This window comes from Pholis gunnellus (assembly GCF_910591455.1).
Source record: "Pholis gunnellus genome assembly, chromosome: 17".
Classification (NCBI taxonomy): Eukaryota; Metazoa; Chordata; class Actinopteri; order Perciformes; family Pholidae; genus Pholis; species Pholis gunnellus.
Window position 1 is genome coordinate 2604810 of NC_136544.1, and position 17049 is coordinate 2621858.

A 17049-nucleotide genomic window follows, 5' to 3' on the forward strand; every position below is an offset into this window, starting at 1 on the left:
ATTGTAATTTTGTGTGTGTGTGTGTGTGTGTGTGTGTGAGATCGGGGAGCAGCAGCAGGGTGATGCCCTAAGCAGAGTCCTAGCTTGATGGCTGACCTTCACACTTGGTGTAGTGTGTCTGTTGTGGGACTCTGGGACTCCTCTAACAGAGCAGCACTGACACTGAAACAACACAATCGCCAAGAAATATTCATGTTGTGTATGTTTAACATTCTTTAATCCAGCATGAATTCCTAAATATTCAATTGAATTTAATGAACCGACAGGACTGTTATGTTTGTCACCTTTTGGTAATTTCCTTCATGGGATCATGGTAACACTACAGATAACTGAGACAAAACAAGGAAGAAGTTTAACTGCTTAACTTTTCTCAGTTAAGCAGTTATATTTTACAAAAGAACGTCATGGCCTGGCTACAAGCTACTTTGCTAAATTACAGCAACTCTCCAAACCAGAATACATCCTCATATTCTCTGGCAAGAAACTTGCATTTCAATTATGAGCCGGTAAAAAAAAGAAATATCTTCATTTATATAGTAAAGAAGTTGCTTCACATGAAAAAAAAAACACAGCAACAATTAAAATAGCAAAAACCATAACACATAATAACTATAATCAGGTGAAATCAGGGAAGGCGGGAGTAAGACCATTTAGTGCCTTGAGTAATTATAAGAACCTTGAACCTTCTAATTGCATCAGACAAAGGACTTGTCTCTGTTCTTGTCTTGTTAGACCTTAGTGCTGTGTTCGCCACCATTGATCATTACATCCTGTTACAGAGACTAGAACATTTGATTGTTATTAAAGGAACCGCACTAAACTGGTTTAAGTCCTATTTATCTGATCGATCTCAGTTTGTAAACGATGAAACCTCGACGAACACCAACGTTAGTCATGGAGTTCCACAAGGTTCTGTGCTTGAACCAATTTTATTCACCTTATATATGCTTCCTTTAGGCAATATAATCAGAAAACACTCATAAACTTTCATTGTTATGCAGATGATACTCAATTATATCTATCGATCAAACCAGATGAAACCAACCAGCTCACTAAACCTCAAGCATGTCTTAAGTACATAAAAACCTGGATGACCTGTAACTTCCTGATGTTAAACTCAGACAAAACTGAAGTTATTCTACTCGGCCCAGAACACCTCCGACATCAGTTATCTAATGATATAGTTTCTCTAGATGGCATCGCGCTGGCATCCAGCACCACCGTAAAGAATCTCGGAGTTACCTTTGTTCAGGATTTGTCCTTTAACTCCCAGATAAAACACATTTCAAGGACAGGCACATCCTGTCTCAAAGCGATGCAGAGAAACTAGTTCATGCATTTGTTACCTCTAGACTAGATTATTGCAATTCCTTATTATCAGGCTGCTCTAATAAGTCTCTTAAATCTCTCCAGCTGATTCAGAGTGCTGCAGCACGTGTACCAACAAAAACTAAGAAAATACATCATATTACTCCTGTATTAGATTCTCTGCACTGGCTCTCTGTAAAATCTAGAATATAATTAAAAATCCTTTTACTTACAAAGCCCTAATTGGTCAGACACCATCATATCTTAAAGAGCTTATAGTACAATATTATCCCACTAGAGAGCTGTGCTCCCTCAATTCAGGGTTACTTGTGGTTCAGTCTTAAAAACTAGGATGGGAGCCAGAGCCTTCAGTTATCAAGCTCCTCTTTTGTGGAACCAGCTTCCAGTTTCAGTCCGGGGGGCAGACACACTCACCACATTTAAGAGTAGGATTAAGACTTTACTCTTACAGTTAGGGCTGGCTCAGGTGTATAGTTAGGACTGGCTCAGGTTTATAGTTAGGACTGGCTCAGGTGTATAGTTAGGGCTGGCTCAGGTGTATAGTTAGGGCTGTCTAGGTGTATAGTTAGGGCTGGCTCAGGTTTATAGTTAGGGCTGGCTCAGGTGTATAGTTAGGACTGGCTCAGGTGTATAGTTAGGGCTGGCTCAGGTGTATAGTTAGGGCTGGCTCAGGTGTATAGTTAGGGCTGGCTAGGTGTATAGTTAGGGCTGGCTCAGGTGTATAGTTAGGGCTGGCTCAGGTGTATAGTTAGGGCTGTCTAGGTGTATAGTTAGGGCTGGCTCAGGTTTATAGTTAGGGCTGGCTCAGGTGTATAGTTAGGGCTGGCTCAGGTGTATAGTTAGGGCTGGCTCAGGTGTATAGTTAGGGCTGGCTAGGTGTATAGTTAGGGCTGGCTCAGGTTTATAGTTAGGGCTGGCTCAGGTTTATAGTTAGGGCTGGCTCAGGTTTATAGTTAGGGCTGGCTAGGTGTATAGTTAGGGCTGGCTCAGGTTTATAGTTAGGGCTGGCTCAGGTTTATAGTTAGGGCTGGCTCAGGTTTATAGTTAGGGCTGGCTCAGGTGTATAGTTAGGGCTGGCTCAGGTTTATAGTTAGGGCTGGCTCAGGTTTATAGTTAGGGCTGGCTCAGGTGTATAGTTAGGGCTGGCTCAGGTGTATAGTTAGGGCTGGCTCAGGTGTATAGTTAGGGCTGGCTCAGGTTTATAGTTAGGGCTGGCTCAGGTTTATAGTTAGGGCTGGCTAGGTGTATAGTTAGGGCTGGCTCAGGTGTATAGTTAGGGCTGGCTCAGGTGTATAGTTAGGGCTGGCTCAGGTGTATAGTTAGGGCTGGCTCAGGTTTATAGTTAGGGCTGGCTCAGGTTTATAGTTAGGGCTGGCTAGGTGTATAGTTAGGGCTGGCTCAGGTGTATAGTTAGGGCTGGCTCAGGTGTATAGTTAGGGCTGGCTCAGGTTTATAGTTAGGGCTGGCTCAGGTGTATAGTTAGGGCTGGCTCAGGTGTATAGTTAGGGCTGGCTCAGGTGTATAGTTAGGGCTGGCTAGGTGTATAGTTAGGGCTGGCTCAGGTTTATAGTTAGGGCTGGCTCAGGTTTATAGTTAGGGCTGGCTCAGGTTTATAGTTAGGGCTGGCTAGGTGTATAGTTAGGGCTGGCTCAGGTTTATAGTTAGGGCTGGCTCAGGTTTATAGTTAGGGCTGATCAGGTTTATAGTTAGGGCTGGCTCAGGTGTATAGTTAGGGCTGGCTCAGGTTTATAGTTAGGGCTGGCTCAGGTTTATAGTTAGGGCTGGCTCAGGTGTATAGTTAGGGCTGGCTCAGGTGTATAGTTAGGGCTGGCTCAGGTGTATAGTTAGGGCTGGCTCAGGTTTATAGTTAGGGCTGGCTCAGGTTTATAGTTAGGGCTGGCTAGGTGTATAGTTAGGGCTGGCTCAGGTGTATAGTTAGGGCTGGCTCAGGTGTATAGTTAGGGCTGGCTCAGGTGTATAGTTAGGGCTGGCTCAGGTTTATAGTTAGGGCTGGCTCAGGTTTATAGTTAGGGCTGGCTAGGTGTATAGTTAGGGCTGGCTCAGGTGTATAGTTAGGGCTGGCTCAGGTGTATAGTTAGGGCTGGCTCAGGTTTATAGTTAGGGCTGGCTCAGGTTTATAGTTAGGGCTGGCTCAGGTGTATAGTTAGGGCTGGCTCAGGTTTATAGTTAGGGCTGGCTCAGGTTTATAGTTAGGGCTGGCTCAGGTTTATAGTTAGGGCTGGCTCAGGTTTATAGTTAGAACTGGCTCAGGCTTGCCTTGGAACAGCCCCTAGATATGCTGCTATAGGCCTAGACTGCCGGGGGACTTCCTAGGATACACTGAGCTCCTCTCTCCTCTTCTCTCTCTCCTTCTGTATGAATTCATGTTAATTTAGTCCTGTACCGATGTGAGGGTCCTGGGACAGAGGATGTCGTATGTGTACAGATTGTAAAGCCCTCTAAGGCAAATTTGTGATTAGTAATTTTGTGCTATACAAAATAAATTGAAATGTAGCCTAAAACGTACTGAAAGCCAGCTGGTAGTAATGGATAAATGGACTTGCAATTGTAGAGCGCCTTTCTCGTGTTGAAAAACGCTAAAACAGGGTAATGGTTTTGAAAATGTTATTTTCAGTTAATGTAACTTTCAGCTGATGTAACTTTCAGTTAGTGTTACTTTCAGTTATTGTTACTTTCAGTTAATGTTACTTTCAGTTAATGTTACTTTCAGTTAATGTTACTTTCCGTTATTGTTACATTCAGTTAGTGTTACTTTCAGTTATTGTTACTTTCAGTTAATGTTACTTTCAGTTAATGTTACTTTCAGTTAGTGTTACTTTCAGTTAATGTTACTTTCAGTTAGTGTTACTTTCACTTACTGTTACATTCAGTTAATGTTACTTTCAGTTAATGTTACTTTCAGTTAATGTTACTTTCACTTACTGTTACATTCAGTTAATGTTACATTCAGTTAATGTTACTTTCAGTTAATGTTACTTTCAGTTATTGTTACTTTCACTTACTGTTACATTCAGTTAATGTTACTTTCACTTACTGTTACATTCAGTTAATGTTACATTCAGTTAATGTTACTTTCACTTAATGTTACTTTCAGTTATTGTTACTTTCAGTTAGTGTTACTTTCAGCTATTGTTACTTTCAGTTAATGTTACTTTCAGTTATTGTTACTTTCAGTTAGTGTTACTTTCAGTTATTGTTACTTTCAGTTAATGTTACTTTCAGTTAATGTTACTTTCAGTAATTGTTACTTTCAGTTAGTGTTACTTTCAGTTATTGTTACTTTCAGTTAATGTTACTTTCAGTTAATGTTACATTCAGTTAATGTTACTTTCAGTTAATGTTACTTTCAGTTAGTGTTACTTTCAGCTATTGTTACTTTCAGTTAATGTTACTTTCAGTTAATGTTACTTTCAGTTAATGTTACTTTCAGTTATTGTTACTTTCAGTTAGTGTTACTTTCAGCTATTGTTACTTTCAGTTAATGTTACTTTCAGTTAATGTTACTTTCAGTTAATGTTACATTCAGTTAATGTTACTTTCAGTTAATGTTACTTTCAGTTAGTGTTACTTTCAGTTATTGTTACTTTCAGTTAGTGTTACTTTCAGTTAATGTTACTTTCAGTTAGTGTTACTTTCAGTTAATGTTACTTTCAGTTAATGTTACATTCAGTTAATGTTACTTTCAGTTAATGTTACTTTCAGTTAGTGTTACTTTCAGCTATTGTTACTTTCAGTTAATGTTACTTTCAGTTAATGTTACTTTTAGTTAATGTTACTTTCAGTTAATGTTACATTCAGTTATTGTTACTTTCAGTTAGTGTTACTTTCAGTTAATGTTACTTTCAGTTAATGTTACTTTTAGTTAATGTTACTTTCAGTTAATGTTACATTCAGTTAATGTTACTTTCAGCTATTGTTACTTTCAGTTATTGTTACTTTCAGTTAGTGTTACTTTCAGTTAATGTTACTTTCAGTTAATCAGGTTGGTGGATTAACTTCTTACCCGGTGACAGTCTCCTCCAGACAGCACCTCCTGAATGAAGACAGCGGGGCCGTCGGTCCTGTTGGAGCCTCCTCCGATGGTGATGCCCAAACTGCTGGATCGTGCAACTGAAATGAGCTGAATCACTCCTTCACCTGGATGACTGAGAACAGGAAGACACGTGAACACGTCAATCTTTGAAGTTAAGAAAATTAGCTCTGTTTGCTCTATTTTCTTGAATCAATCAGGTGCACCATAAGGGGGTGCAAACACACTTTTGGTATTTTTGCAACCAGGGGTGTGTCTAAGGCCTGTGGTAAACAATAACCTTTATTAGGCCTCCATGCCATTACTGTCGTAATTCTGCAAAGTCACAGGCAGAGGGAAAGTAATATTATTATTATCACTGATATATCTGTATTGGTACATATGTCGGGCACAAAGTAAGAAGAGATTGGGGTATAGACATACCAAAGATATGTTTGAGGTAATTTCTCAACTGTCATTACATAGTTTTTTTATCAGAGAGCACTGGCAAGTACAATAGTACACAGTACATATCTTGGTCACTTAAAAAAAGATAGTGATCCTTATCAGAAGTGTTTCAGTCAAGATATTGGTTCAGTACTTTACAGTTTTTTTGAAACTCTCAAATATACATCCGCCAAAATAATTCAGTCACCAAACTACCAAACTCGGGAAAATGCTGCGTGACCAGCGGGGCGCTTTGCACTCCACCTCAGAACAAAAGATAGAGATGAACTGACATATATAAAATATAAACTTACACAAAACATATGCAGAGCAAAAATATATAAACGTTTAATATTGGCATGATTACGACAAAAATCATAATCACGTATTCTTTTGGTCAATACTGACAACAATTAATCATTAACTTTGGAAACATGCATTTAGAAATATTTTGTAGCCGACATTTAAATTGAATGCATCCATCTAGTGGACTTTGAGAGCAATAGTAGGAGTCCAAATGTAGGTCGAACTTTGTGCTCCAGTAAACTATTAGATCTAGACACTTTGGTTGTATAGATATGAATGGTGATGACACGCAAAATGTTCACACCCACAAAACATGGTGAACTTTCTTTAAAACAGGTCAAATAGATGGGGATTATGTCATTTTTAATGCAAAGTTGACATTGTTATAGATGTCTTTGTTGTAACTTCATAAACATGCCAAGCAGGCCTAATCATCAAACTACCAGAAGCTATTGAGCTTTGTGTGGTAACCTTACATTACACTGTCATATATGTGGCTGGTTTTGACATTGACTGTCATGAGACCATGATGATTGTGTTTCGTGAATATGTTCCTTCACCTCAACTGCGGTGAAACACTTTGGACTCGTCCTTAAAATGTCAATAAGTGTTACACTGTCAAATGATTTTCTATCAGTGTCATGAACAATTCCCTTGACCTGAACCACAGCACAGTGGAACCATTTGGACTTGTCAGTATATTTTATTAAACTGTCAAATGCTAATGTAACGGTGTCATGAATAATTACCTTGACCTCAACCATTTAAACTTTTTATTAAGCTGTCAATAAATATAAGGCCAGTTTTTGACAACAGGGAATACAGTACTTAGGTGATTTACTGAGTGATGGACAGATAGCTTCATTTGTTGCTCAAGTAACCGCTAACTGTAGCTGCCTTTAGTCCGTTATCACGGTTAGCTGTTTTATTGGCTGACTGAGCAGGTGCCAGCAAAACCACCTCGGGACTAAATTCCCTGCCATTAATCTGGCCTCCGTTGGTTCACTAGGAGCTCCATGTCATGGGAACTTCCCATGACACGACTAGCCGAGTATTAGTCTAGAAAATTGTTAATGGGGAAGAAGGTTTGCACATTTAAATAACGTGTAAAAAGTAAAACGGTATTAGTGACAGTAATAATAAAGTCTGCATTAGCAATACCGAAATGGTTTAAATTACATTTGTAGAAGCAGATATCTTATGGTAGATGCAATGCAACAAGCACAAAGAGTGTATTTGAAGTAAAGCATTGTCAGAATGAGGTTTTCCATCGTATACAGTTCTTAGGATGGAACAACTTCACTGACAACACTTGAGCCCAGTGAGAAGCTGAAGTAGATTGTTTATTCCTCATTTCTACAGCTAAACTAGAAGCCACATTGTTTCCCCAACATGACATAGAGCCTGTATTAACAGTTTTAAACATTCAAATATGGAACACTACTACTTAAAGGTACCATGTACAAATGATATGATAGGTAGCACTCAGATATTAACACATAGCAGAGGCAAGAAAGTGCAGTTAACCTTAAAGAATAAGTCTCATGTCAGTCTCATGCGCACCCCTACAAATAAAGTGTCTGTACCATGTAGTGTCAACTGCCCACCTGCCAAGACTAGTAATGACACACATAAATACAAATAGTTTGTAAATCTGGGTTTAGTATTTAGTATTTGCTAGCCACAACTTCCCAACTCGGTATCTTTACAACAGGAGAGCCGTGTCGGAGTTGATGTGACTCCTGTACAAACAGATCTTACCTGAGGGAGCGCAGCATGGGCCCACCGTTGTTGTACATGTTCTGAGAGCCTGCTGGGCTCAACAACAAAGGACTCTGGGAGCGAGACGAGGAACCAGAGGATGTACTATCCAGGTAACGGCCTCCTTTGGAATCTCAAGAAAGAAGAAAAACACACAACAGAGTGAGTACAGGCATTTAACTGTGCTGTGCTGGGAGGTGAAACGTCAACAACTGTCAAAATGAAAAAAAGAGATGGCTTTAGATCATTATTTAAATAATTACTAACACTAGAAATCAATTATTTAGATGAGGGGTAGTAAGCAAGCATGATGGTCTAGTCTTCTGACCACTCAAAGCTTTTACACTCCATTCACACCCTGATGACGGGAGCTCCCATGCAAGGTGAGACCTGCTCATCAGGACTATCTACCATTCATACACCGACGGCACAGCTATTTGGGGTTAAGTGTCTTGCCCAAGAACACATGGACATGTACTAGCAGAGCCGGGAATCGAACCGCCGATCCTCTGATAGAAGGTCGACCCGCTCTACCACTGAGCAAAGTGATTCACTCCTTCCACATTTCACATGTACTGGACTGAAATAGAATTCTTCAACAATTTGCTGCTGCTACAGATGGCTCGACTGAAAAAGTGTGTATGTTCCTGTTCAAACATGTCTTAAGCCTGAGTGACTCTAAGCAATGAATAATACCCAATATGCTGACCAAACCAACTGCAGAGCAGCCGAAATATGCCTGAGAATTTTTTTTTCTTTTATCCACTGCCTGGGGTGAACATCTGCTTCTTTCCTGTCCTCACATTCAAAGGTAAATCTCACATTGGGAGTTATTCACGCTGAATTCCAGCAGTGTACAAGGATGAATAGAGTTCGGTCGTCATCTTTGAGTGTATGGAGAGACAACCACTGTAAACTATTTGTGTTTCTCCATACTTAATAGATCAACAGGATGCATCTCTGGAATCTCTCCACAAAAATATTTTCCAATACACACAGAAACAGTTCTGGTCATTTACATATAAATCACACATTGTATTTGTAAATTCTTCTGTGTATATTTGATAATATGCATATGGATCTGACCCATAGATGTACCCTGATCCCCTGCACAGAGCGCACAAACCTGCTCACGTGCTGATGCCGTGTTTTAACAAATCTGTACCAGCCGGCTGCCTCCTTCCCCACTGGAACAGATGTTGGCAATTGTGTAACGGACAAGTGCACTTGTCATAAGCTATTTTTAAAGGCAGACTTACTCCATCTACCTTCAGGCTTAGTACTCTGTCAAATATAGAACGTTTTACTCTTTACATAGAACTGAATGATAATGCCATTGATGCATTTTTGACATCAAACAGGACTTTGTACAGGAGTATAAACACGGAAATTCAATTTCCCATACATGCTTCAGGAAAAAAAACAGAATGTGTAATATCACACAAAGGACTAGGTTGGGATTTGCCTACCTTGCTGTATGGGAGAGTTGCGTGTTGATCCTGTGCTGCTATTAGATCCATACTTCTCCAGCAACTCAGCAAATTCTCTCCTATTCAGGGAAACCAAAAGAGAAACATTAATGGGACAAGAGTCTGTCAGACAGATGCACACGTAGGCAGTTTTATTGACTAAGACTGTCTGAACCAGAACTGACCTTGAGTTGACGCCTACAAATTAAATATAACAGTTACGGAGGAATACAACATTTTAAATCATTATAGTGGTTTATTCCAGATAGGGTCAGCTATTTAGCAGCAAGGTCTGTGTGTATAGCGGCCAGGAGACCACCCCGCTGGCAGCAGAGTGGCCAGCACTCAGCAGCTCCGTGAGACTGAAGCCCAGTCAGCAACTAGCAGCTCTCATTCAGACAGCACAAACCCAGGCGCCGGGAGTCACAGGGGCTGCTGGAGTGCTGGGTCTAAACTGTGTAACGGCAGCAACAGAGATTTTGTCCCTTGGGGATCAGACCCACGGTGTCGAGGTTTGCTCGGGCTGAATTCGAGCTAACTGCTAACAGAAGGTGCGTCTCCTGGAGCTGCCTCATGCTCTACTCTCGGTGAAGTAGCCTCCTGGTGGAGGGGAGCACGAGGTCAGGGTGCATTTCATTGTGTCGTCTCTGCCGCTGTGGATTTAATCCAATAATCAAACTCAAATGTACCAAAATGTACACGGGCCATGGATGTAAGTCTAAGACTAAGTCTAATTCATAGCCATGGTTCATTTAGATCTAAATCTTTTCAGTCTGTTGGGCACCAACATTTAGATCAATTGACCAGATTATGTCAGATACTCTCAATCTGTTCTGGCTCCAGGAGAAATAAGGACACTAATTGTTCTTGAACAGCATAAAAAGACAACTTCAGGCTGCAGCTCTTACACAGGGCCAGCTCTTTATTTCACACTGAAGTGACATATTCACAACGATGAAGCAGCCTTTATAATCTGACAAATTGTCACACTAATTATTTTGATGATTCTACACCTGTGATACTTAGATCATTTAATCTTACTCATTTTGCACATGTTTACATGATTCTATCCAATCATCTGGCTAACCCCGCCCATCAAACACTGCTCTTGACGTTGTTAGCTAGTGTGTGGATGAGGTTGCCTTTGGTGGAGGCCAACAGTCCTCTACATCTGTCCTGCTGTGGTTCTCCAGAGACTCATATTCACTAAGTCACACCCACATCTCAGAAATCACTCTACCACTCTACCAAAGTAAAGCCAAAATATATAGCGGCCATCTTTATTTCGAGTCAGAGTCTGCATGGTAGTGATCAGGGGGGTGGAGCTGCAACATCAAGGTAGCCCCCATACACCTGCATTAGCCCATCACAAGCCAAGCACAGCCACCTAGCTCCTACATTAACAACTAACCATACTATCTGTATTAATACATTTGTGTTAAAATGTACCCTTGGCTAAGCCCCGCCCCCCCAAAGCTATTCCTTCAAGATGTCAGAGCTACCATGAAGCCCACACTGTCACTGCTGCTCTACCTGAAGACATATCAACTCATTTCTGTAAAAACAAAGACAGAAGGCTCTACAATATGTGTTTGAAGGATATATCCAGGATGAGAACTGGTTAAAAAGATAAAGATAAAGCTAAAGCTACAGATCACAGTGTGAAAGTGAACCACCACATCACCTGACGATCAAGACAGAAAACAATTCAATTAAGAAACAACACTGTTCCTGTGGTGCTGGGTAGGTCTATATTAAATGTAACAATCATTGAAATACATTAAGTATACCTTCAGTAGCTAGCATAGCATAGAAGTGCTAATGCAAATTATGATGTGCTAATGTACTCTGCTAATGTTAGCGCCTCTGGTTTTTAGGTAGAAACGTAACCTGTATGTATAAATGTATCTCTCTGGGTAACGAGTATCTCTTTTACACAACGTTTAACCGTGACGAGCTCCAAAACCAGCCTGAACATGAGGAACATCTGACACCACTGATGAGAGTCTGTGAAGCCGAGCTGGATAGTTGTCAGGTCAGAGCTGGACCATGCTACGCTATGTGTGGGACTTAGTGAAGGGTCAATACATCTTCTACTACACAGACTCGTGATTCGTTTGTGGTCTTCTCTTTACGTTCCTACTCGATTTACATTCCCGAGCCTCATGCTCCGCGTCGACTACTTCACTCACAGAGCAGCCGTCATTAAACTTGCATTCTCTCCAATGGCCATCAGGAGGCCACTCCTCTGGTTGTGTCTAAATACTTAATGGGACATTCTGAGTCCAGGAAAAGATTTTTTGCAAACACATGCATTTTACAGTATTTAGTAGAGAAATTATGATGCAAAGAAAAAAAAAGTATATGTGCTCAGCAAAAGTATTTGAATGTTTGCCATTATCCACATTAACACACTCTCTCAGTCACTTTCACTAACGTTCTAAAAGTCCCTGCTCTGTGTTCACACTGTGTTTCTGTTGCTCTGTCATGATTACATGTTATGATAACAGCAACGTCATTTGATATTCTTTTCATGTTTAAACGCTGGCGCAGCTGCTAAGCATGCAGCTATACCACTAAGCTAGTTGTGACTTGTTTTTAAAAGAAGAAGAGGAAGTCTGTTGAGGGGCAGACAGACAGACAGAAGGCATAATCCCCAATCCCCCCCCCCCCCCCCCCCCCCCCCATCCACTCTCCCCCCCCCTCCGTCCTCTGCTCTGGGAGGGTAGTTAAAGCACAGAGCACGGATTAACTCATCTCGTCAGGAGCACAGCCCTAGGTTAAGCTCTCTCCCCTCCTCAGTCTGCTGTCATTCCACCACAAAGACGGGAAGGGGGGGAAGGGGGGTTCATCACAACATCAGAAATAACACTACACAAGACGATTCACGATTTAACCTTGATGAATCTTAAGATGCCACTTGTCAGCACTCACATTCATGCAGTTCTACATATTCATATTAGGATCTGCATAATGAGCAGTGTGCTCCTGGTGGCTGTGTCACGGCGCTATTACCACTATTAACGTCTCATTTCCTGCATGTATCCTCTGCTGAGGTCCAAATCATGTCTGTGTCAGAGTCTTTTCACTATGCATTACACCTACTTACATATTTTTCAGAAAATAAGGACTGACATGCTCATGTTCACGTTCATGTGCAACTGTCTTGCTCATTTAAATTACAAATCACCTACAACCTTTGTCAATTTACAATTAAGGATCATGTTGTCTGAAGGGGATTTGAGGGGAAGATGCAGTTGGACACTAACAGTACCAGCCTCCGCCATCAGCAACATCAGTGTGGCCATGCTAATCAATACTGCTCTTCTATTGTATGCTGTACACGTTTTTGAGAGGATACATTTGTCATTCATGGTTGTGTGAATAATTTATCAAAAAACTCAATTGAGTATAGCTTTTATGGCAGCAGTTCAGTAAAAGTAAGGCTTTAATAATTACAGTGTGAGAATAAGCACTTTGAATATTCATAAGTAAGAATTACAGTACTGTAGGTTAGAAGGTTAAGGATCTAACTCTCAATTGATTCATTGAACAGAAGCCTGCAAACTCAATATTGTAGGTCGGAGGAAAATAATCAGATAATGATGGATCCCAGTACAGGCACTGTGAGAACCAGTGTGGCCCCATATCTAAGTACTGGTTCTTACACATGGACACTTTGCTTACTTTGCTTCCTCATCTCTGGCTATCAGAAGGCGCATGAGATTAGTTGCAGAGGCTGCTCTCAAGATGTCCACAGCTCTGAAAAACAAACACACAGTCACATTATTGTTACAGCATCACCTCAGTCAATCATGTGGTTAAATGGATGACAGGAGCAGTAATTCTTTACTGGACTACCTTTCACTTGTGACTCCTACTAGGCTGTCCCCGTTCACCTCCAAGATCTGGTCCCCTGGCATCAGGTTTCCTGTCAGAGGTCAGAGTAAGGTCTTTAGTCCTTTGGTACACATTGGAGGCATCAGCTCCATGAAGAACTATCGTTAGGCTATAAACAAACTACACCATGGTCATGAGCGTGAGCGCACACAACGAGGCTGAAGGTGAACTAGTCGGCGTGATGACGTTTAGTCTCATTTAGCCACTTGTTGGCAATGTCTTTTTTAAGACTCCTAAAAGCGGTATATATTTTAAACCGAAGAACAAAATGTTAAAATATTTTAAACTCCAAAGACATTATTTGAGGCATCTCACCAGAAACCCATTTTAAAAAAAAGAGTGTAGGGAATTACATAAATGACATAAAATGTCTTTTATTTGTAGTGAATTCACTAAAAATGTGTTATTGAACAGTGGTGATGTGAGCTACTTTGTGAAAAGATTGTGCTCTGCTGTTATAACTGCTTCATAATAATATTGTTTTAAATGTCAAGCTGTAATGATCTGAGTACAAACAGTTAATATGTGCCCTATATCCATCATTCATGGCAGAGAGAAAGTAGGCCATGCCACTGTTGTGGTGTAATGTATTCATGTTTTCAGAGAAGCCTGTTCTGTCGCTCCAGGTCCACTGTGTCACTCCTTCATCCACATGGTTCTACACTAGACACATAGGGGATATGTGCCGCCCTCTGTTAGGCGCTAAACAGTCCAATTGCATTTGTCCTTGTGTACTAAAGGACTGATCCAAGGTTTTGTGCTGAGGACATCAGGCTATTTATCCAACGTTTCTCACATACACCTTTTTAACAGAAGAAGAAGAAAAAGAAAAAGAAGAAAAGGAGGAGGAACAAGAAGAACAAGAAGAAGAAAAGGAGGACGAAGAAGAAGAAGAAGAAGAAGAAGAAGAAGAAGGAGAAAAGGAGGAGGAAGAAGAAGAACAAGAAGAAGAAAAGGAGGACGAAGAAGAAGAAGAAGAAGAAGGAGAAAAGGAGGAGGAAGAAGAAAAGGAGGACGAAGAAGAAGAAGAAGAAGAAAAGGAGGACGAAGAAGAAGAAGAAGAAGAAGGAGAAAAGGAGGAGGAAGAAGAAAAGGAGGACGAAGAAGAAGAAGAAGAAGAAGAAGAAGAAGGAGAAAAGGAGGAGGAAGAAGAAGAACAAGAAGAAGAAAAGGAGGACGAAGAAGAAGAAGAAGAAGAAGAAGAAGAAGGAGAAAAGGAGGAGGAAGAAGAAGAACAAGAAGAAGAAAAGGAGGACGAAGAAGAAGAAGAAGAAGAAGGAGAAAAGGAGGAGGAAGAAGAAAAGGAGGACGAAGAAGAAGAAGAAGAAGAAGAAGAAGAAGGAGAAAAGGAGGAGGAAGAAGAAGAACAAGAAGAAGAAAAGGAGGACGAAGAAGAAGAAGAAGAAGAAGAAGAAGAAGAAGAAGGAGAAAAGGAGGAGGAAGAAGAAAAGGAGGAGGAAGAAGGAGAAGAAGAAGAAGAAGGAGAAAAGGAGGAGGAAGAAGAAGAACAAGAAGAAGAAAAGGAGGACGAAGAAGAAGAAGAAGAAGAAGAAGAAGGAGAAAAGGAGGAGGAAGAAGAAAAGGAGGAGGAAGAAGGAGAAGAAGAAAAGGAGGAAGAAGAAGGAGAAGAACAAGAAGAAAAGGAGGAGAAATAATAAGAACAAGAAGAAGGAGAAAAGGAGGAGGAAGAAGGAGAAGAAAAGGAGGAGGAAGAAGGAGAAGAAAAGGAGGAGGAAGAAGGAGAAGAAGAAAAGGAGGAAGAAGAAGGAGAAGAACAAGAAGAAAAGGAGGAGAAAGAATAAGAACAAGAAGAAGAAGAAAAGGAGGAGGAAGAAGGAGAAGAAGAATCCAGGCTTCAAAACCTTCTTGCAATAAAGTGTCATTTTGCCATTAAACACACAGTGACCATGTGTTTTAACAGTCTGCAGGCTTGTCTACACTCGTATTCTCCAACAAGGGGAGTGAGTCCCGCTAGTTACTTGTCAGCATCCCACACATTAACATCAGGTTCTGCATATCGACTGACCAATTTGTTCAATAATGGCTATACATGTTTGATAAGAGGTGCTTCAAACATACGTGATAAACTATAAACAGTAGAATATGAAGCACAGGAGCACAGCAAAGTTGTGCTTTCTCTTTTGTTTTATACACTTTGTACACTGGCTAAGAAGACGTCCAAATCATATATATATCTAAAGTAAACATTATGTATCTGGAGTGACTTCCACCAATCAGAGCAGACTGGGCTTTTTTTTAGGAGGTGTATTCAGACAGTGTGAGAAAAATCAATCGTTTTTTGAACATTGAAGCATTAAACACGTTTCTAGTAGAGATCTCAAACACAAGTATGAACCTGAAAATGAGCATGATATTTCCCCTTTCAACATACATATGATTGATGATGCAGAGTGGGCTGTGATGTAGGAGGTATAGGCCAATGTTAGGGGAGCCATCCATCCATAGGTCTGCCTCACAAAATCTAAATGTAGAACTTTTGTTATTTTTTGCTTTTACTATTTAAATACTATTATTTCAAATATTGTTTGAAAAAAAAGCCCACAACAACATAACTTTGTAGCCTATTAAAAAAGTCCCATTTTCTGTGTTGTGCAGTGCATCACCCTAAAAGCTAATAAATAGCTAGAGTGCACCTCCGATAATCCCGCCTTAAATTCATAAGGGGGAGTTGGAAAGACTATTCAGTTGTTTGAGGAATAACCTAAATCAAAATTTTAAAAACTACAGCTTTTCTTTTAATAGTGATCTGCATAGTTTAATCTCAAAGACATAAAGCTAAACAGTTCCTGTGTGAGTGAACACAATGCTTGGCTGCGATTAATGGGGCACAGCTATAATCTGTATAGGGCAGCAAATTGGTCAGAGCCGGCTCTGAGTGTCCGTGTTTGATTTTAATTAGGGCAGTTAGGGAGGGAGCTCATGTAGGACACGGCACCCTGAGCTGATCCACGAGCATTTTACTGCCTCTGTGTATTTTCTGTACTTATGTCTTCTTTGTATAATAGTTATCTTTGAATTGAAGTGATTTATCTTTGACTTGAAGAGATAAAAGTAATCCGGGCAAGTCGTGACAAGAGAACGTACCTCGGATCACACAGCACTCACCGTCACTTGATGCAAGGCCACCTGGTAAAATCCGTTTGACGTAGACTCCAAACTCCTCTCCAGTTAGCTCCTTCACTCCACCAATCACTTTAATCCCTGTAGAGAGGAGAACCATCCAGGATATTAGTGACGGCGATAGAGACACTAATGATTTTCTTCTTGCTTAATCGTGTTGAGGCAACATTTGGATTCATGAGTTTCAGGATTTTATTTCATATGACAAATACAAAGCGTACAAACAAAATGAACTATGAAGTAACCGGAAAAAAACCATAAACTAACCTCCACAATGCCAAGGAGGGATTTTAATTATCTGTAAAGTCATATTTCCTATTCATGGATTACTGTATGTCCTTTAAAGAAACAAGTCAAGTATTAAATGCATTATGAAGAAACAAAGGTAAACAATTTGATTTATCTGCAAAATATAAACTCAAACGTAGATTTTTAAGACTTCCTGTTTTTAAAGCTTCTAAAAACAACATGTACATGTTGCTTTGATCAGTGAACCATTTGTGACAGTCACACAGTGACAGACAGTGGGATCTGTGCACCACACGCAGTGATAACGTCCTGTTCTGGCACTTCACTCAGACGAGGATATACTACGCTTAAGTCACCACTACATTACTAAATATCACTATGAAAAGCTGATGAACTCCAGATGGAACAAATGCTAAT

The 17049-nt window shown here is 40.4% G+C and overlaps 1 protein-coding gene across 1 annotated transcript in view; it reads right to left on the reverse strand.

Annotated features, from left to right (window-relative positions):
- LOC306709196 (syntaxin-binding protein 4) overlaps nt 1–17049 on the reverse strand; it is a gene marked incomplete at both ends in the record, with an annotated part of 83216 nt that overhangs the window by 25408 nt on the left and 40759 nt on the right. Inside the window, 6 exons of the mRNA XM_079177259.1 lie at nt 5354–5495; nt 7874–7997; nt 9343–9422; nt 13030–13104; nt 13204–13273; nt 16369–16464. Coding sequence (XP_079033385.1) covers nt 5354–5495; nt 7874–7997; nt 9343–9422; nt 13030–13104; nt 13204–13273; nt 16369–16464 — 587 coding nt within the window. The remainder of the gene's footprint in view (nt 1–5353; nt 5496–7873; nt 7998–9342; nt 9423–13029; nt 13105–13203; nt 13274–16368; nt 16465–17049) is intronic.